The sequence below is a fragment of the Pistacia vera genome, unplaced genomic scaffold (assembly GCF_008641045.1).
Source record: "Pistacia vera cultivar Batoury unplaced genomic scaffold, PisVer_v2 Contig897, whole genome shotgun sequence".
NCBI lineage: Eukaryota > Viridiplantae > Streptophyta > Magnoliopsida > Sapindales > Anacardiaceae > Pistacia > Pistacia vera.
Window position 1 is genome coordinate 321,091 of NW_022196775.1, and position 20,155 is coordinate 341,245.

At 35.7% G+C, this 20,155-nt stretch overlaps 3 protein-coding genes across 5 annotated transcripts; all 3 read left to right on the plus strand.

The window, feature by feature from the left end:
• The first annotated feature begins 1,168 nt into the window (after nt 1-1,168).
• Nucleotides 1,169-3,173, plus strand: LOC116119627 (U-box domain-containing protein 33-like). The gene is made up of 4 exons (XM_031405575.1): nt 1,169-1,692; nt 2,205-2,323; nt 2,419-2,537; nt 2,664-3,173. Exons 1-4 carry the CDS (start codon nt 1,428-1,430, stop codon nt 2,887-2,889), a joined length of 729 nt encoding a protein of 242 aa, XP_031261435.1. The 5' UTR covers nt 1,169-1,427; the 3' UTR covers nt 2,890-3,173.
• A 386-nt stretch (nt 3,174-3,559) lies between these two features.
• On the plus strand, nt 3,560-8,136 carry LOC116119607 (DEAD-box ATP-dependent RNA helicase 30-like). 3 transcript variants are annotated; one of them, XM_031405548.1, is made up of 10 exons: nt 3,560-3,707; nt 3,799-4,334; nt 4,422-4,601; nt 4,692-4,853; nt 4,956-5,110; nt 5,844-5,936; nt 6,055-6,140; nt 6,223-6,449; nt 7,481-7,714; nt 7,798-8,136. In XM_031405548.1, the coding sequence occupies exons 1-10, from the start codon at nt 3,652-3,654 to the stop codon at nt 7,899-7,901; spliced, it is 1,833 nt and encodes a 610-aa protein (XP_031261408.1). In that variant the 5' UTR covers nt 3,560-3,651; the 3' UTR covers nt 7,902-8,136. The 3 variants fall into 3 exon arrangements, 2 of the variants coding, with proteins under 2 accessions (XP_031261408.1, XP_031261409.1); XM_031405549.1 differs by lacking the exon at nt 7,798-8,136 and adding an exon at nt 7,019-7,097 and having other exon boundaries at nt 7,481-7,659; XR_004126414.1 differs by lacking the exon at nt 7,798-8,136 and having other exon boundaries at nt 6,223-7,097; nt 7,481-7,550.
• An 8,523-nt stretch (nt 8,137-16,659) lies between these two features.
• Nucleotides 16,660-17,291, plus strand: LOC116119615 (60S ribosomal protein L27a-3-like). The gene has a single exon (XM_031405560.1). The coding sequence runs from the start codon at nt 16,735-16,737 to the stop codon at nt 17,173-17,175; it is 441 nt and encodes a 146-aa protein (XP_031261420.1). The 5' UTR covers nt 16,660-16,734; the 3' UTR covers nt 17,176-17,291.
• Nucleotides 17,292-20,155: the final 2,864 nt, after the last annotated feature.

Here is a 20,155-nt window from a genome sequence, read left to right on the forward strand (position 1 = left end):
AGAGTAAACGATTTTTTTCCACAAAAAGGTTTCAAAATATTAATATTCAGTTACTAACCAAAGTCAATTTCGATAGACAAAATTCTCTCTGTCACCACCATTTAAACCTCCGGTCTTCTCTCTATAAAACCCTTCTCATTTCGACACTTGATTTTTCGTCGATTATCAGCCTTCGTAAAACTAAGGTTTTATGTTCTTAGTTGATTTTCAGTTTATTCTGGTGATAAATATTCAATCAGTTATCACAATTCGATCCATCGATTTCCTGGTAATTCGTCGAATATAGGCTGAAAAAGTAAAGTGTATTTTAGATATTAAAAAAATATTAACTTTGGGTACAAAAATGATATTTTAAAACTTTTTTGGATAGAAAAGTGTCGTTAAGGCAAAACCTTGGGTGAAAAAATTGGATTTACTCTAGTTTTAAACACGTTGCTCACTTTCACGTAAGTGCAGTGACTTTTTTTTTTACTTTCAAAAAAGCAAACTACAGCCGTTAACGTCAACCTGCCAAGGCCTCTAAAATAAAAATAAAAAATGGCAATTCGTGATTTTATCTAAAAGACTGGCTACTTCTCAGTTCTCACCACTAAATCAATCTGTGTTCTCAATGGACAAATTTTTCAGTTTAAATGGCGGTGACGAGAAGTCCTTTCATCTTCGTAGTATGGGCCTTCCCCAACCTTCAGTTTCTTAGCTCATTATGTCTGTGGAAAAGTTACGCAAGGAAATAGACAATACCTCTTTTTTCTTTTGAGTATTTACATACACAGACAGTGAGTGAATGATCATTATCTTCTAAAAATCTACCAACACAAACTAAAAGATAAGTTTTCCTCCACATAGATCTAAACAAGGTTTGATCAAAATGAATTATAGAGATAGACCCATCTTCATTTCACATGCACCACTTGGATGATAAACGTTTTAGATGGCGACAGAGCACTAGAAAGAAAGAAAATATCAAAATACCAATCAACATTTCTTTTTACAATTTGTGATTGAAATGTGAAGCACATTTTCTGTAATAATTATGGGGACACTCAACACTCTGCACACTGCAGAGGATTTCCTAGTTGCTACGATAATCCCCCACCCCACTATTGCTAAAAACTTAGACAAATGGGGGAGAAAAAAAAATAAAAATGGAAAAAGAGAAAGAGTGGTTTGTGACCTATCCAATAGCCTGCAAACCTTGACAAAAGAGAATCTCTCTTTTTTTCTTTTTGCTTTTGTGGGCTTTGAGAGTAACGACTTCTTCCTTATAAAACTGCCAACGCACTAACACCAAAATCTTGTTATCTTCGCTCCATATCTACCTCTACACCCTCTATTTTCTCTTTACTATTTTTTGTTCTTAACGGCTTTATGTTTTGTGTGTGAGGAAAAGAGAGAGAGAGTAAGACAGCCAAAGAAAATTTTTAATTATGGAAGAAGAAGATAAGTATATGCCGGCAGACTCTATGCAACAGCAATATTGTAGTGCAAGAATTATGTCACCGGAGATTGTGGAGATAGGAGAAGATAGCTTGAGCGTTACTACAACTGGTGCTACTTCCACTGATGTTTATGTGGCTGTTGGCAAAGATGATTTACATGTCCTCAAATGGGCTCTTGATCATGTTGTTTCTCCCGGAGCTCGCGTTTTTCTTGTCCATGTTTTTCCTCGTATAACTTACATCAACACACCAGGTAAACAATGGATTTCTTCTCCTGCTGTTGATTAATTTAGATTCTTACAGTAAGTTTTCTCATTCTTTCTGGACATTATGTGTGTAAGTTTTTGCAAAAGAACTACTGTTAGGCTGGCTGATCATTCACCTCTTCTGTCACCAACAATCTAGATATAAGAAAAAAACAAAAATTAACCTCCATTCCCGATTTTCAGAGGTGATGAAATTGGTGTTTCGTCTAATTTTTGGAAGACTAAAAATGCCTTTGCCACATCAACCCGCATAATAACCACTCTCAAGAGTCAAGATAATACAAAAATACAAGCGCGGTATCAGCTGACGCAATGGCAATCTGATTAGGCCAGTGATATTGGATCTGCTAGAAACACCACATCTACTACTCACTAAGAAGAAATTTGATAGAAATATGTGACGTGCAAGCGTTAAATAAAGATATTGCCCTCCTTTATTGGGCGTATGATGTAAGTCTATGTATTAAATTTATTTGGTGTGTTGAATTGTTTGTGATAGTTGGAAGATTAGCAAGGAGTCAATTGAACGCCGAGCAGGTGAGGGTTTATATCAACGAAGAGAATAACAGAAGAAGAAACCTCTTGCATAAATACATCCGTCTGTGTACTGACGCCAAGGTGATCCGTTACCCACTCTGGGTTGCAAACTATAACCAAATCCCAAAAGCACCATGAAAATTGACATTACTAGATTCATTTCCCCTGTAACGCAGGTGACGGCCGAGACAATGCTCATTGAGAGCGATGTGACAGCCAAAGCAATTCTTGATCTCATTTCTGTTCTCAACATTACCATCCTTGTCGTGGGAAGAAAACGTCCACCTTATTCCAGGTACAACTAAAGTTTCCTTCATTTTCTTTATGATGTCGATGATCGATCTCTTGCTTGTTTGATATATTGAATTTGGAAAAAAAAAAAATTAATAAATTATGAGGTGGTCGCTTCTTCTTTTGTTAGGCCATTAAGGAAAAAGTTGGGAAAAGGAGAATTCGTCAAAAAGAATGCTCCGGACCATTGTGAGGTCTGCATTGTTCATGATGGGAAGAAGGTTCAGGAGGGTCAAGAGGTAGCAGAGGTTCATTCATCGTTGCCTTCTAGACCTAGAAGGCTACAGATTTCTCGTGCCGTTCAGCGAAACTTCTTCGAATGTTTATGCTTTTCAGGCAAGTTTGATCGGAGCTGAAATGCATGCTCCAATGTACAAGAATATTTCTGTATAAGTAGAAGCAGCCCTTAGATCAATTGAACAAATAGAACTGTAGAAATAATGCCCATGGTTATACTGATCTCAACTCCTACATATCTTTATTTGATGATTTGGAACCACACATGATCTTAACAGAGGATGAGGAGACGAACAATATTTTGTAAGATAAAAATGGACAACATCGATATTAATGTGATGGTCATTAGTCGTTACATTTTCAAACCTTATATATTTTCTTCTTATTGTAATTAGATACTATATTGGACCTCTATATCGAAAAAATTAAGACCATTAGACGGTTAATTTCGATAAATTAGTATTTTTTTTTTTTTTTTGTAAAAAAATAATGTTATATTGGTCTTAAATAATTAAATTTATAATAACAATAATACAGTATTATTATTTTATAAAAACGAAACACATTAGTAATAGTAAAACAAGGATTGGTCAATTCCTTGCCATTTTGGTGGTTCATGCCATGTGGTTTGGGCCTTTAGGGCCCAGGTTCAAGGGTGGGCTTTCACTACCTAATGGGCTGTTTCAGCCCATTATCCTTTAGACCCAACCCAAGTAAAAGCTATTGCCGCGTGTGTCTATATATTCACAGATATTTTCCCTCCCAAGAGGAATTAACGCGCACCTTCTCTTCATCCTCAAGCGCTTCGAAGAACAGCGCAAGAGGCAAAGTATATTTTTTTATTCTTTTTTCAGAAGTTCGTCAACCACAGTTAGTTTACGATGAATCCGTACGATCACAGATATGCCGACCCCGACTCTTACCGTCAACGGCGTAGGTAAAGCTTTTAATCAGTTCTTCGGTTATCCAGATCTAGTTCGTACTTTACTCTAATTTAAAACTTACGCCATCTAATTACTTACTTGCAGCGATTTAATGGGCCCACCACCTCAAATTGGGCCAATGGGCCGGGACGGGCCTTCTCCGTACGGGGGTCCTCCGCCGGCAGCTGGTTTTTCTGGAAAAGGTCCTGGAGTTGCTGGCGGATCCGTTTCCGGTGTGTATCAACCAGTCGGTAGATTCGATGTTGGTCGTGGCGGCGGTGGAAGGGGATTTAGTAGTAGTAGAGGCCATAGTTCAGATAGAAGAGGCGGTGGACGTGGTCGTGACAGTGGAGGGAGAGGCTTTGACTCGGGCCGCGGTGGTGGTAGAGCTGGTGGAGCTCGTGGAAGAGGAGGTAGACATGGTGGTGGTTCTTATCGGGATGACTTGGATAATATTTCGCTTCCGAAACAAGATTTCGGAAATTTAGTTCCTTTTGAGAAGAACTTCTATGTTGAAAGCCCTTCTGTACGTGCGATGACGGAAACGGAGGTTAAGATGTATCGTGCTAGGAGGGAGATTACCATTGAAGGTCATGATGTTCCTAGGCCGATTCGGATGTTTCACGAGGCGAATTTCCCTGGTACATGTCGCCCATTTTAATTCTATCAAGCTTTTTATTATTGTCATATTTGTTTTCCCTAATTTTTATTGTGATTTCATTTGTTAGATTACTGCCTAGAGGTCATTGCAAAATTAGGATTTGTTGAGCCAACGGCCATTCAGGCTCAGGGTTGGCCTATGGCTTTGAAGGGTAGAGATTTAGTTGGCATTGCAGAGACTGGTTCGGGCAAAACTTTGTCATATCTGTTACCTGCTTTGGTTCATGTCAGTGCTCAGCCAAGATTGGGTTAGAATTTCTTACACACTGGTTCTTTCTTTTGTTGAGTTTTACGAAAGTTATTGGCTAATTTGGTATGTTTTCGCTGTGATTGTTCAGTTCAAGGTGAAGGTCCTATTGTGTTAGTATTAGCACCTACTAGAGAATTAGCTGTTCAAATACAAGAAGAAGCTCTGAAATTTGGGTTACGGGCAGGTATTAGAAGTACTTGCATCTATGGTGGTGCTCCTAAAGGGCCACAAATTCGTGATCTTCGAAGAGGTATTTGTCGGCTTCTTTTGAGAATAGATTTATTTTTCTGTAGATGACTTCATTGCCAAATTAGCAGAGTAATTAATTGATATGCAATTGAGTTTTTTCCAGGTGTTGAAATTGTCATTGCAACCCCTGGTCGACTGATAGATATGTTGGATGCTCAACACACAAACTTGCGAAGAGTGACTTACCTTGTGTTGGATGAGGCTGATCGGATGTTGGACATGGGATTTGAGCCTCAGATAAGGAAAATTGTTGCTCAGGTACTTCTATTTCTCACTTCTCCTTCCTTAAGTTCAGCTTGATAACAGTTGGAGAATTCTCTTAAACATTTATCAGCTCTCTATTCTCTGTGTCTTTAACTGTAGCAATTGTCTGCTGTAAAGTATCTTTTAGGTTTCTAATCTATAGTCTAAAAGATAACCAAGTAAAATTTCATGTAAAACCTGTCCCTGAGTTATTTAATTTTTAAGCTAAAGCTCCCCAATTATAGGTCTCTTAGTCTTAGTGTTAGTATACCATCTATTACATAGAGTGTATTTTACCCTCCCACTACTTTCTGATGGATTTGATGAACTAAATAAGTTGAACTCAAAACTTAGAATTTCGTTCTTCGTTGTAAGCATGGGACCAGGATAGGTTTCCTTGCCCTAAAACTTCTAAGAAAATGCTTGTTTGTACAAAGAAAACGTTCACTTGTACAAGGGAGAACCTGCTTAGTAAATACTACATAAACTGTGGAACAAATTTGTTTAAAGGTTTGTCACTAAGCACTAGGTGCTATTAAATTGGTTATATATTACTGATATATCAATATTTCTTCACTGGCTTATTCTAGTGACATCTGCTGTTCTAAAGGTCGTTATGTTATTATGATTTTGTCAAAAAGATGATTTTCTGAGGTTTTTACTAATATGAAATTATACTAGCATTGCATTGAATTCATGCTTGAAGAAGAGCTTTAAACTGAATACAAATTGTGTGCCCTTGTTACAGATCCGACCTGATAGGCAGACTTTGTATTGGAGTGCTACATGGCCAAGGGAGGTTGAAACTCTAGCAAGGCAGTTTCTGCGCAATCCATACAAGGTTTGTGTTGTAGTTGTATGCGATTTCATATGATAGTATTGCTTGTGCACATTGGATATACTCTCAAATTTTTTCCAACATGTGTATTCGATTTACTTGTAATTGTGATGGTGTTTAGGTAATCATTGGATCAACAGATCTAAAAGCGAACCAATCTATAAATCAAGTTGTTGAAGTTCTGACAGAGTCAGAGAAGTACAACAGGTTTGTCCTGGCAACTTGTAAAAGATAAATTTTGAGGTTTTGGCTTCTTGATTTGATCTTTTAGCATTTTCAACTTATGCAGGCTGATCAAACTACTGAAAGAAGCGATGGATGGGAATCGAATTCTAATATTCACAGAAACCAAAAAGGGGTGTGACCAAATTACAAGACAACTAAGAATGGATGGATGGCCGGCTCTGTCCATTCATGGTGATAAAAACCAGGCTGAAAGGGATTGGGTTCTCGCTGAATTTAGAAGTGGAAGAAGTCCTATAATGACTGCTACTGATGTTGCTGCACGGGGTCTTGGTAGGATCACTGTGTTTTAGGAGTTTTAGGTCTAATCTTTTAGGTCTTGAAAGCGAGTTGCCGGGCTGTCCAATTTCCTAGGAATATAATTTGTGGTCTGGGTGCAAAGAGGCATGCCATCATCCTAATGGCTCTTGATTGTTTTTTATTAACCCATAAGCATGATCCTTTACTTCAAGGAATTTACAGGTTGGATGAGAGTCATTTTGGTTTCTCTTATTTACTAGAATATCCTGTAAAATATCTCTTTGGGTACTACCTTATTCTTGCAGCTCCTGTTACATGGACACGTGGTGCATATTATAGTAATATTACTGAGTGATAGACTAAGATTTCATGAAGAGTTATGGCATAATATTATGCAGACCACTGCAGTCTGTCGGGGAATTTTTTTTTTTTTCTGTTTTAGTGTGAGGGATACAATATTGTCAAAAGCTGGCTCACATGCGGTTATATTCTTTGCGCAAGTTGCCTGAAATGCCATGGCTCCTTCCATCACGTGTCTTAAGTAACATATTTGAAGTTATTGTTGCCCATCCACGGTTATGTAGCTGGTTTTTTTGTGGCAGCCTGGTTGACTCACATGTGCTTATACGTTTATTGGAAAATGGTGGTGTTGAAGCTGTTCCTTATCCCTGCAAGGTTAAGGTGGGCACATTTATTTGATGAATGTGTTTTGTTAAATTTGACCACTCAGATCTTAGGGGTGCAGGGATAAGGGGGTTTTGTCATTTTCTAGGGCTGTATATGAGCTGAGTCATTCTGAGCATTGACTCCTCAAGCTTGGTTCAGTTACCTTGTCTTATGAATTTTTTTGATTGAGATTTTTATTATGCTAATCTTTAGGGAAAGCTCACTTGAGTTTAAATTTGATTTGGCTAATTCTTCCCCAGTTGATATTTGACCAAGCTTCTTGCCGAGCCAAACTTGAGTAAAGCTCAACTAGTTTGATTTGTCTTGTAGCTTATGTTTCTTCAGTGTTCTGTATAACAAACATTATTTGGCCTAACTTCTACCTTTATTGGCTGTAGATGTGAAGGATATAAAATGTGTGGTCAATTATGATTTTCCATCCAGCCTTGAGGATTATGTTCACCGGATTGGCCGAACTGGTCGTGCTGGGGCCAAAGGAACTGCTTTTACCTTTTTTACACATTCAAATGCAAAGTTTGCTAGGGATCTAATCAAGATCTTGCAAGAGGCAGGACAAATTGTGAACCCCTCATTATCATCCTTGGCACGTTCTTCTGGTTCTAGTTTTGGCGGTAATACTTTGTTTCCTTAATTAGATTTAGTTCATGGCACAGTGTATTTTGGGATAATAAGCAATTTTGTTCTTGTTATGTAGGTTCTGGGGGACACTTCCGCTCCAGAGGGCGAGGAGGCTTTGCCCACCGATCTTCGATTTCAGAGTCTAATACTATTCCTTTAGGTTCAAGGAGGGCGTGGTAATTTGGGTGGTGGGTGATATTGTTGATGCAGAGGCCCGTTCTTGAATTTGAATAAGTTGGCTAGTTTGTAGAATAGAATTCATGTGGCAAATATAGCTTGTTCTATTATTTCTTGATATTGCCATTAGCTTTGGTTAAAATTTGTATCAACTGGTTGATAAATTTTTATAAGAAACTCATGTTATAGCAATTCATACAGATATCAATGCAAGGTTGGTCCATTGTTTGAACTTTTAGGTCTTGAGTTACTTAAATTTGATAATTATTTTGTCAAATCATAGCAATTTGACTGGCTAGAGATGCTATACTACCTCTTATATGTGATTTGAAATTTTACATATTTTTGCAATGTTTTAAAACCTAACTCGAGGTGAAACCTAGTAAAGTTGCCTGGTCCAGTTGATAAAAACTTTTAAAATTTAGCAAATATACCTTAAAAATAAAATTAAGTCCTTATAGGTTTGAAATTTGGCAAATACATTTCAAATACAAATCGGCCGACGACTGGTTGGTGGCGGCGACACCTTAGATGCAATCTCAATCGTCCCTTGAGTCCATTCTTCTTAAAATATACCCAAGATTTAGTCGAAATAGGTTTGATGTCGACCAGATCTCAAAGCGTTGACATTCCAAGTCAGATCTCATCAACGTCGGCGTTGACAATCCTCCTCATTACGTAGAAATTACTCCCCTCTTCCTCCCAACAAAAACTCACCTCACCCCACCCATGTTAGCCTTGCTAATCGCCAGAAAAAGTCGGTTGTTGCTGCTGCCAGTTTTGTTCGATTTCCGGTCGATTTACTCACCGGAAATCAACTTCATCACCACCATTGCATTCACCGGCACTTTCTCTTCAAAAGTCTCAACATCTAAGCCGTCAATTGTTCGCCGATCATCCTCCCAAATCCTAGGGTTTTGGGTGAACAAGAAAAATATAAACTCGGCCCGTTGAAGCTTCCGGGTCTCAGTTGAACCAGTTAAACCAATCGGGTCAGGTTGGGTTTTAAAACATTGTATTTTTGTTTATTGAAATGTTACGGTTGCTTGTGATGGGGAAGTAAGAGGCCAATTTCTTTTTTTCTTTTTTTTTTTCCAGAATGGCTTGGCCTGATCCATAAATATGCTTGTAGATTAATTGTTTCATTCATGTGTTTGGGCAAGAAATGATGATAAGTGTTGTATTCAGAAGCAGTACATTTTTAGGCCTTGGGTCATTCTTAATTAACTTGAATATATTTAACTACTATTTTTTTTTTCCAATCTCTTGAAAGGGCAAAAGAAATATTTCTTCTTTCTTCAACAATTTATGGTTTTTAGTGGAATTTGAACTCAGATAAAGTTATAACTATCTGAGATAGTGATTGGATCTTATAAGATTTTTAAGAAATTTTTTGATTTCTTCTGAAAGCAAATGGTTATTCATCTGTCTTTCACATTCCATGAATAGTTAGGACATTAAGGGATATTTAATTAGACTGGTTTTAAAGTGTTCTAAAACCATTATTTACCAGATTTTTTTATGTACCGATTTTGAAAACCCCCCTAAATAGGGGTTTTTTGGTTGGTTTTAAAATTTTATTTCATAAATACTCTATTCACTACAAAATTATCCCAATTATATCAAAAAATCACTATTGCCGATAAAAAAATGCACAAAACAGAAGGAATGAGAAAAAGACTTGACTTCTTTTCATTCAATTATTCATTCTTTAGGTTCTTCAATTCTCTCAACAAGGTGCGTTTCTCTCTTTCTCTATCGTTTTTTGTTTGGGTTTAATGACATATGCTTAAATGAGGGAAGGATCCTCCGGTAAAATCATTCAAGTTTTCCTTTTTTGATTTTTATTATTGGGTACTTTATAATTGACTGAAATGACGGGCTATTCTTGATTTTTTTTGGACATTTATAAGCAATTTAAAATTTATTTCATTCCCGGATACTACTTTGATTTGCCCTAGATTTGCAAACAGTTATTCTTTTTAATTTTTTTTCCTCTAGTTATTGTTGTTATTTTTTAATGGATTCATGGTTTTAATAGGGGTCCTTTTGAATTTTGATAGTTAAAAAGTGTTTTTTTTTTTTTTTTTTTTGAGATGGGTCATATGGTGCATGATTGTTGGTGTGATGCTGTTGAACATAAATGCAAATAAAAAATTGATCCTTGGAAGGCTGAAAATTAATCCCTAGAAGATGACATAGAGTGTGGAGTTTATTTAGATTTTTTATTTGGGTGAAATTATGGATATAAAGAAGACTTGTTTTTGGGTCATACTATGATTGCATTTCAGCAGCAATATTATGATTTATGTTTCTTTGGATCTTTGCTTTAGAGTTGATGCTTTACAAATTTTCTGCATAAAGTTTCTATGGAGTGGTGGTTTGAAGGGTTCTATATGCACTTTGGCTAAACATTTTATTAGAATGATGATTTGATCATGTTACTTACCATTTGATAATAAATCTTTTGTTGTGTGCTCGCTCTTATTTATTAGATGGTTGACCATGATGACTTCAATAATGATGATTTGATCATGTATACATCATATTCATATGATGTTTCTACTACTAGTTGGATGTGTTTTAGCACAACACGAACTACTTCACGTTTGAATAGAATTAATCGTGCAATATACTTGCAAAGTGAATAATTCGGGATGAAATAATGCAACGTATTGCTAGACCAAGTGGTCGATATTTGATTCGAATGAGTCCCGCAACATTTGTAGAATTTTATAGAATTTTAGCAATGGAAGGGGGGCTTCATTCAACTCAATGAGAATTGCTAAATTCCTTTGGATTATAGGTCAAAACACTAGGCATAGTACGTGTTCATTGCTTTTCCATTGCTCAGGTGAGACAGTCAGTTGTCACTTTCATAAAGTGCTTGAAGCAATCATAGAGTTAGAGGACAAATATATCTTACAACCAAATAGACTCCAAGTGCCACTTGAAATACAAAACCACAATAGATTCTATCCATACTTTAATGTGTACATTGCAAACACAACACTTTAAATATTTATACTATTACCTTTACCTAATTAGATAAATAATGGCACGATTGTGTTGGGGCAATAGATGACACGTATGTTCGTGTTAAAGTACTAGTTGTACATGTTGCCAGGTATCGTAGTAGGAAGGAATATCCAACTATGAATGTTTTGGCTGCTTGCACATTTGACTTGAAATTCACATGTGTTGACTAGGTGGGAAGGAACTGCTTCTGACTCTAGGATAATGAAAAATGCCCTCACACGAGATTATCCACTCCATATTCCAATAGGTATTACTTAGAAACTCAATTTGTTTTATATTTGAACTATTATGTTGACAATATAGATGGTAATGTAGGAAAATTTTATCTTGTTGATGCGGCTTTCATGCTTCGAAGTGGTCTCATCACGCCTTATAGAGGAGAGAGTTATCACATTAAAGAGTACTCACAATGAAACCCTCCTAGAAATGCTTGTGAGCTATTCAATTATCGACACTCTTCATTACACAATGCAATAGAGAGAGCATTTGCTATACTCAACAAATGCTTCCCCATTATTGGAGGCGGGACTGAATCGATGTACAACATTCAAACACTAAAACTAATTGTGTTTGCTTGTTGCATAGTTCATAATTTTTTGATGAGAGTGGATCCGAGTGAATGTCTCATTGCCGAGGTTGATGCGGAAATTGCTAAAGAACCTATAGAGCATACAAACCATGACCATAATTTAGATAATCACGAAGATGCAAGAAAAGGAAAGTTAATTCGAAACTCAATAGCAAATGCAATGTGGGAAGCATATAATTTGAACCAGCATTAAATGTCAATTACATTTGTGTTGTACTTTTTGTAATAGCCACTACTACTCAAACACTTATAATGAAATACATATAAAATAATATAAAGAAATTGGGCCCAAAATTTTCTTTTATTAAACATATATACATATTCTTTACAAACATATACATTTTTACACAAAATGTATAACATATACGAAAGTCATCAAAAACATAAGGGACAGTGTAACCACTCCTTCTCGAATGCCGACATCCATCCGACAGTGTCCTCGCCTAGGTCCTGCAAAACATAGGAAAACAACGGGGTGAGCACTAAAATAATGCTCAGTAAGTAAATCCTCTACTCATCTATCCCCGTAACTCTCTCTCTAATTCTTTCCTTACAACTTCTCATTCAATTTCTCTTTGGGTACTTCTTTCTTTCTCTTTCTCTTAGAACTCTTTTCTAATAACTCTCTCATAAGTCACGACCCCATCTTACCGGAGGCACGGCCGGGACTCGCTCCCACTCTACGTGACATCTACTCATTCTAGCCAATCGGACTCGGTTATGCATGGATTCGGAACCCTTGGCCATGTGAGTGTATAATCTCTCTCTCGGGTACTCGGGTATAGCCCTCATCCGCATGCACTCTCACGGGCTACACCACTTCTCTATCTGATACTCATGCCGCTCTCTCAATGCGGCGTACATGCGGGAATACTCTACCCATTACTCACGGGTTCCCCATCGCACAACCTACTCTATTCTCTTAACTCTTAAAGAACTTATACTCACATTCTATACTAAATCTCAAGCTACTTCTCAAGTGTATAAACAAAGGTGTAGAGCTATCTCATGCTCCCTAATGCACTAATGAAATGCCAACTACAAGATTTCCTCAAAACAGTCATTCTGCACCAGTCACACTAAAACGGCCATAACTTATGCTATACACCTCGGATTACTACGGTTCTGGTCTCGTTTCAAAGCTTAGAAACAGGGCTACAACTTCTCTGTTTTGGTCTCAGCCCAGTTCGAACCGTAAGATACTCAAAAATTACTTAGAAAGTTACGGCAGTGACAGGGCAGATTTCACTTAGGCATTTCCTCAAACATCTCATGTGCATATAAACACCCTACGAAAATTACTACTAAACTTCATTTTTCTAGCCATCCAAATTGGGGAAAAACTCCCTCAATTACTCATAATCCCTGTCAAGAAAAGCACTCCCAAAAAGGATTACACAACATCTCTCAAACTTCATCTCAAACTCCATTCTCAATACACATATCAACAACACTTCTCATATTTAATCAATCCCAACTACTAAGACTAAGCACACATCTCATCTCAATTTTCAGTAGGTATACCATGTACATACATAATTAAAATAAGTCTCTACTCAAAGCTTATTCAAAACTCAACTTGGTTGGATTTACTTACCTTGTGCAAAGATGACTTCTTTAGCACTTTTCCTTCCCTTTGTGGTCTTGTCTCTTCTCTACAACTCAAAACAACCACAAGGACAACAGCAACCAAATAAGACTTCACTATAATTATAAGAAAATTCACATCTAAAGCATGAATCCTTACCTTAGGATGCTTTAGATGAAATCTCTACTCAAAACCCCTCTTAAATCCCTTAGAAATCTTGGAAGATTGGATGGAGAAATTGAGAGAAAATGGGCAAATGGAAGAGGCGGTGGAATGAAGAAATAAAGGGTTTCTCTACACTTAACCCTTTTTAGTTCATATTATAAGCATCCTTTCCCATTTTGCCCTTGCTCTTCCTTGGAAATTCCATCTATATCCTTTGATTCTTTACAAATACACCCCCATCCAAACACAATCTCTACTAAATTTCCTTTCATTTTACTCCCCACTTTTCCTACTAATTAGGGGTAGAATGGTCATTGTGCCCCAAAAGAAGAATTCTCTAGAAAACTCAAGAAACTTTGTCTTAGGCTCGTCGCCGCGGCGAAGAACTTTTCGTCGCCTCAGCGAAATAGGGCAGAACCTACCCGTGGGTGCACTCTCCTCCCTCGCCACGGAGAAGTTTCTCCTTCGCCCTGGCGAAGATTCCAATCTTCACCAAAACTCAACCAATTTCAAGGCAATAATTCAACCAACTCAACATACAAACTCAATTAAAGTTGAAACAATAAACTTTTAACTAATACAGCAAATCTTAAATACATACCTCAAGTGGGATATTACACTTTTTCAATGTAATTCTTTGTTGACATTAAGTGGTGTGATGTGGTCTGGTGACTTCTTATTACTGCTTTATAATAAGTGCTATCATTTGTATTGTATTAAGTAAGATTCGTAATCCTAATATAAATTATGTTTATTTGTAAACTTTTTCTTTTTTGGATAACTACTCCTTACAGGAAAGTGATGTCTCCCATTGTGAAGAAAGATCCAAATATGCATTGGAACTAATCAATGGATGATACTCTCATTGGTGCCTATTTGCATGAGCATGTGCAAGGAAACAGTGTGGGAGGGACCTTCACATCACAAGCCCATGACCAAATATTGCAAACAATGAAAAAAGAGTTTCCAAATATCGCATGGGAGAAAGAAAAGATCCAAAATCACATGAAATTTATCAAGATATCATGGACATCTTGTCTTGATATTTTTAAGGATGGATTGAGCGGTTTTGCATATGATCAAACTACTTTGACATGGCATGCTGAACTAGAAGTGTGAGACAAACTTATTGAGGTGGGTTCTTGTTTAATTGTTTACATACACTTTAAATATGCTTGTTGGAGAAATTATATTGTTACTTAGAATGTGTGTATTTTTATATAGTCAAATCCTAGTGTTGTTGAATGGAGGAGTAAGCCTGTATATAACTACGACAAGTTATGTGAGCTCTTTGGAAAAGATTGGGTGAATGGGGGAGATGGTGACACCCCTAGGGAGATGAACAGAAAAAAGGCTCATTTATCTCAAAACAATGTAGAATGCCCTAATTCAGTTGAGGAAATTGATAACATGGTAGCACAAAATCAAGCTTCATTGAATGATGTCAATGTTGAAAGAAGTGAGAATGACTTGACTTCACCAGGTTGCCAATCCGAAGTTACATCACGCAAGTTGAAGAACAGATGCAAGGTTAAAGAGGACATCAATCCTATAAAAGAGGCTATTAGTGCAATGGATAGGGCAACACATTACCTAGGTGACGTGTTACTGTTGTGTGCTAATAAATCTTCTTTGAAGGACAATGAATTGTTGGAGCATTTAGTTGAGATTGGGATCGAAGATGATGATAAGTTACTACATGCTTAGACTTTCCTTCTTGAAAATCCCATGAAGCTACGTGTAATTTACTTGTTTCCAGCACATCGCCGCAAGAGTATCTTACTGAAAATACTTGAAAATGCAGCGACTTAATTCCTTTACCAAGGTAAATCCTACCATAGCTATTAGTTTTTTTGATTGTTTGGCTTGAAGAAACTTTCAGATATATATTTTAGATTTAGTGAGTTTTTGCTGTTGCTTTTTATTAGTGATGACCACTTATATCCGGCGCTGCTTACTTATGTACAAATGAATATGAAAACAAGAATACTTGCTTATTAAGTATATTGACTTTATGTGATTTAGTTGATGTAGATCCTAATTAATTTTATTTTTATCTAGTGCACCATTCGGTTATTGAATACCTCTGTACTTTATAGTTATGCAATTGTTTTAGTAACAAGTAGACCATCTCCAATGGGTAGAAACTAAGTATTAAATATCCCTCCATACTTTGTACTCTCTTAATAATTAATCCATGGTGTTATGCCCCATCTAATTAGATTACTCCCTCCTAATAACATGATTTATCACATGAACCTGCACATTTGTACTCGTTTATTAATATGTTTTTTGCATCTTCAACCATATTAAATAGAAAATAATTTTAAGCAAGCATAAAAAAAAAAAAATTATAAAAATCTCATTTCTAGATGCTTTCTTGGAGAAGTAGAGTTACAATTTTTCAATCATTTCAGATGTTGCAAAGAATGGCGAAGAAGGATAAGAAGATTTTATCACATTTGAAGTTATAAAATATTAATAAATTAAAAACAAATAAAGAACCCTTACCTTGTATGTAATTGAAAAAATAAAACTCCCAAGTATTGGTTGAAGTTGGGGACCTAGGGTATTTTTATGGGCATATATATAAATTTATTATTTTAAAAAACTGTCAGAATCATTGAAAAATAAACTCTCAAGCGTAGGTTAGGTGTTTTAAAAACCGCTACTGAAAACCCCTCAAAACCGCTACGATGGTTTATGAGGTAAAATCGGTACGGTGGTTTACCTCCATAATTGTTACCATGAAACTCTCAAGTATACCCTTAGGAAATTGGTTTGATTCTATCTATATTTGTTCTATTTAAATAAATGAAGGGTTTCAAATAATTCAATCTTTTCATCTTTCTTTCTTTGATTGATGAATATTTAATATTTCAAATCGTCATTACTAGGATAATCGAAGGAATGTTTGGATTCAATCGGCTAAAATCCTTGATGAAACAAATAATGAATTCATGAAAGAAAAAATGAGTTTTTTTTTTTTTTTTTGGTGAAAGAAAAAATGAGTTTTAATTATGCGCAGTTTGCCACTCTTGTGACTGCAAAATTTGTCCACTTGATATTTTGATGAAGGTCAGAACTTAGAAGTAACAACTACAGCCATTGTTCTATTTATTAATTGCTTAATTTTTTTTTTATGGGTCAGTAGGTAATATTTTCGAAGTAAAATACAAGTTCCATCAAAATATTTTCTCAATAATTTTTTGCAAAATTTGTTTCTTTTTTGATAAAATAATATTATAAATATCTAAATGTTTTTATTTATTAATTTTAGAAACATTTCTAAATAAGAAAAATGGAAAACATAAAACCAAGGGGAGGGGCAAAATTGTAAACTCTCTAACCAGCGCTCCCCTATATAAATACGAAACCCTAAATCACAAATGTGCGCAGCTCCAACAGGCCATTTCTCCGCAGCAAGCAGGTAGGGAGAAGAGTGAAGGGAAAAAATGACGACTAGGTTCAAGAAGAACAGGAAGAAGAGAGGTCACGTGAGCGCCGGGCACGGTCGTATCGGGAAGCACAGAAAGCACCCTGGCGGTCGCGGTAACGCCGGAGGCATGCACCACCACAGGATCCTCTTCGACAAGTACCATCCCGGTTACTTCGGTAAAGTCGGCATGAGGTACTTCCATAAACTTCGTAACAAGTTTTATTGTCCTATTGTCAACATCGACAAGCTTTGGTCCATGGTTCCTGAAGATGTCAAAAGTAAAGCCAACAAAGACAACGTTCCTTTGATCGACGTCACACAGTACGGTTACTTTAAGGTTTTGGGTAAAGGTGTTTTGCCTGAGAATCAACCTGTTGTCGTTAAGGCCAAGCTTGTCTCCAAGAATGCGGAGAAGAAGATTAAGGAAGCTGGTGGGGCTGTTGTGCTCACTGCTTAGGTTTTTTGAATTTAGTAATTTTATGATATTTTTGTTTAAGTGGTTGAATACTGTGATTTTATGAGTAATTTTGGATGTTTTTATTATTGTTAAATGCATTTGGACCGTTTCGATCATATTTTTACCTGTACTGTTTGTTATGTTTGGTTGATAATCATCTATGAATTCCGATAATTTTATATTTAGATGTGAATTTGTCTGTCTGATCTGATTTATGTTGTTCTATCTTATGAAGGCCTTGTTTTACTAGTTTATATGGAGAAATTATTTCTTGTGTAAATCTGTGAGGCATCAAATAGGTTGTTGGGATTCCTGTGTTTCTCTTGAATCCCTTGTAACTTATAAATTGAAGTATGATTGAGCTCTTGCTGGTAAATGAGTCTCTCTATACAAGTTATTGCATAGTCACACATTCTATGGAATAGTTCACATTGAATGTCAAACTCATACATATGAGATTGTTTGTTTCACATAACTCAAAACTGAACTTATATTCCTTCACTCGTCATTCATGGCCTCTTTGTTTTACTATGCAACGATTTCTTGTGCCACATCGTCGACACAGTTAGTTACCAGATCATTGATAGCTATGGTTATGAAATCAATTGTTTAAGCTTGCGGGTTTCTCATCTTCATCTTCTGATTATTGATTACTGATTTGTTCCAATACATGTATGTATATGATCCTAAGCATTTTTAAACTTGAAATCTCCCAAGTAATTCCTTTGTTAGTTTCTTACCATGAAATATTGGGCTAATTGCATGTACAGCCCCGGAGGATTCAAAAACTGAAACTAGTTGCTGAGTTTGCGGTTATTATATTCAAAAACTAGCCCACAACAAAGCAAAAACCCTTCATACCCACAGCAACCCCTACCATCACCAACAAACCACCATAGCAGCCTCCACTAACATTACCAAGCCCTACCCCTCACTCCCAAACAATCACAGCAGCCGCCACCCACACTACTAAATCAACACAAAAACAAATCAGCCACTTTCGTTTTATAGATTTCAGATTTAGTTATTTTTTTTTTTCAGATCTATTCAGTTTTAAATTGAAGAGAGAGAGAGAGATGAGGGGAGAAGGAAGAAGGAAATAATAGCCGGGTAGCTACTAAGGCATTTACCTGGTCGTTCCAGGGTACAAGTTAGTTAGGATACTTGTTCCAGGGTACAAGTTAGTTAGGATACTTCCTGTAATAAAAAAAAATAATAATAATAATAAGAAAAGGAGAGCAAAAAAAAAGTTTTTTTTACTAGGGTTTAGAATTTAAAAGAAAGCTAAAGAGCAGAAGAAGAAAAAGGAAAAAAAAAGGAAAAAAAAATGAAACTAATTTTTATAAAAAATAAACAAAGGTGAAAATATTATCTTATGGAATTTAATAACGACTTAAGGCTAGTTTTCAAAACATCAGCGGTGGTGTATTGGTATAATAACGTCAAACTCAACATCAAGTCTATGTAATTGCAATTAACCCACGAAATAATTGATTGCAAGGATATGTATGAGAATGGTCCTTCACTGGATTGTTGAAGCACTGGGTTTAGGTTTGAAATTCTTACTGGACTTGAAACCCCGGCTTAAACCTGGGCCCGCCCATGGAGCCACAATTCTTGGTTAGTGGATTAGGTTCTTTTGAATCTTCGACAGATTTACGGGATGGTGTCGACAGTTTCGTCTCTTCCTCGGTTGGCCAGTGGCCATTAGTTTATGAAACATTTTTTAATAAGTAATCTATTATAGATTTTTTTTTTTTTTTTGTTTTTTGGAATATCAATATATTGGGACAATCAGTAATGAGTAAAAATTATAAAATGGTTATTCTCTTGAAAGATCAAATTAGGCATAAGTTAAACAAATTGGTATGACATTTTATAAGAATAAAAACTCATTTTGAAACTCTTAAATGAGGTGTCCTAAAAAGTGATACTTGATCACATAAAGCCACTAGTTTAACATTATAATTCAAATAACCTTATATCATTAAACAATTTTGATTGAATTTATAATTGCCTACACATAAACATGCGTATAAATGTGACTTATGGTGTTAAAACTTGGTTAACTTATTATTGTGTGACTATTAATATGTAACGAATTAGATGTCCATTAATTTTTTATTAGTGTGTTTACCTAAAGTATAGTACATGAAAAATGTTTATTTTGGGTAAAGTCAGAAAAGTTTATATGCTTACACACATATATTCAAAACAAACGTACTAGAAAATAAATATATCATTGTATTTGATAAATTACAGTTATTTCAATATAAAGAAATTATATGAGATGAAATACAATTGTTAATAAATTTCTATATTCTTATTTCTAAAAAATGAATGAAAATTTTAATTATTATTTATTTTAAATAAAACTAATTATTTTTTTAAATGAAAAAAAAAAGCGAATTTCTTTTTAAAGAGAAGGAAATAGAGAGAGGAGATGGCTATGGCCTACGGTGGTGTTACATTGAATCTGTGGAGGTTGTTGCAAAAGTTGATGGGTTTCATGCTTCATGTGATTATGTGTTGCGTGTAAATCAATTAGTTGATTCTAGGAAAATTATGTATACTGCTTGTTTGGCCGCAAAGAAAAGCTGATAAAGAATGAGAGCAAAAATGGGGTAGTTTTGTCATTTAAGTGTAGTCTAACACTAATTTAACCATCATTCATAATCGCCTGCTAAGTTTAGTGGGGATTTAAACGACAAGAACTTGACCAGTTGTAGACTTGTAGTATAGACCAAAACTCCAAGGGTGTTGAAGTCTCTCTCTCTTTGAAAGCACAATCAAAGTTTACAAATCATAAGTTAGCATGCATAATCCTATGTCGAATTATTAAGGGTGTGTTTGTTTCTCAATTTTTCCTCTATCTAAAATACACATTTGTTTTCCTATTCTGAAAATACTATTCTATTTTTATCAATTTTTTTAAACCCCTAAGTTTGTTAATTTAACTAAAAAAAAAAAAAAAGTTTAG

Excerpts from the sequence above, each read along its gene's own strand:
- LOC116119627 (XM_031405575.1), top strand. The coding sequence starts at position 1,428 with ATGGAAGAAGAAGATAAGTATATGCCGGCAGACTCTATGCAACAGCAA. Across the intron at positions 1,693-2,204 it reads AACTTACATCAACACACCAG|TTGGAAGATTAGCAAGGAGT; the intron begins GTAAACAATGGA and ends TGTTTGTGATAG. Across the intron at positions 2,324-2,418 it reads GTCTGTGTACTGACGCCAAG|GTGACGGCCGAGACAATGCT; the intron begins GTGATCCGTTAC and ends CCTGTAACGCAG.
- LOC116119607 (XM_031405548.1), top strand. The coding sequence starts at position 3,652 with ATGAATCCGTACGATCACAGATATGCCGACCCCGACTCTTACCGTCAA. Across the intron at positions 4,335-4,421 it reads TCACGAGGCGAATTTCCCTG|ATTACTGCCTAGAGGTCATT; the intron begins GTACATGTCGCC and ends TTCATTTGTTAG. Across the intron at positions 5,937-6,054 it reads TTCTGCGCAATCCATACAAG|GTAATCATTGGATCAACAGA; the intron begins GTTTGTGTTGTA and ends GATGGTGTTTAG.
- LOC116119615 (XM_031405560.1), top strand. The coding sequence starts at position 16,735 with ATGACGACTAGGTTCAAGAAGAACAGGAAGAAGAGAGGTCACGTGAGC.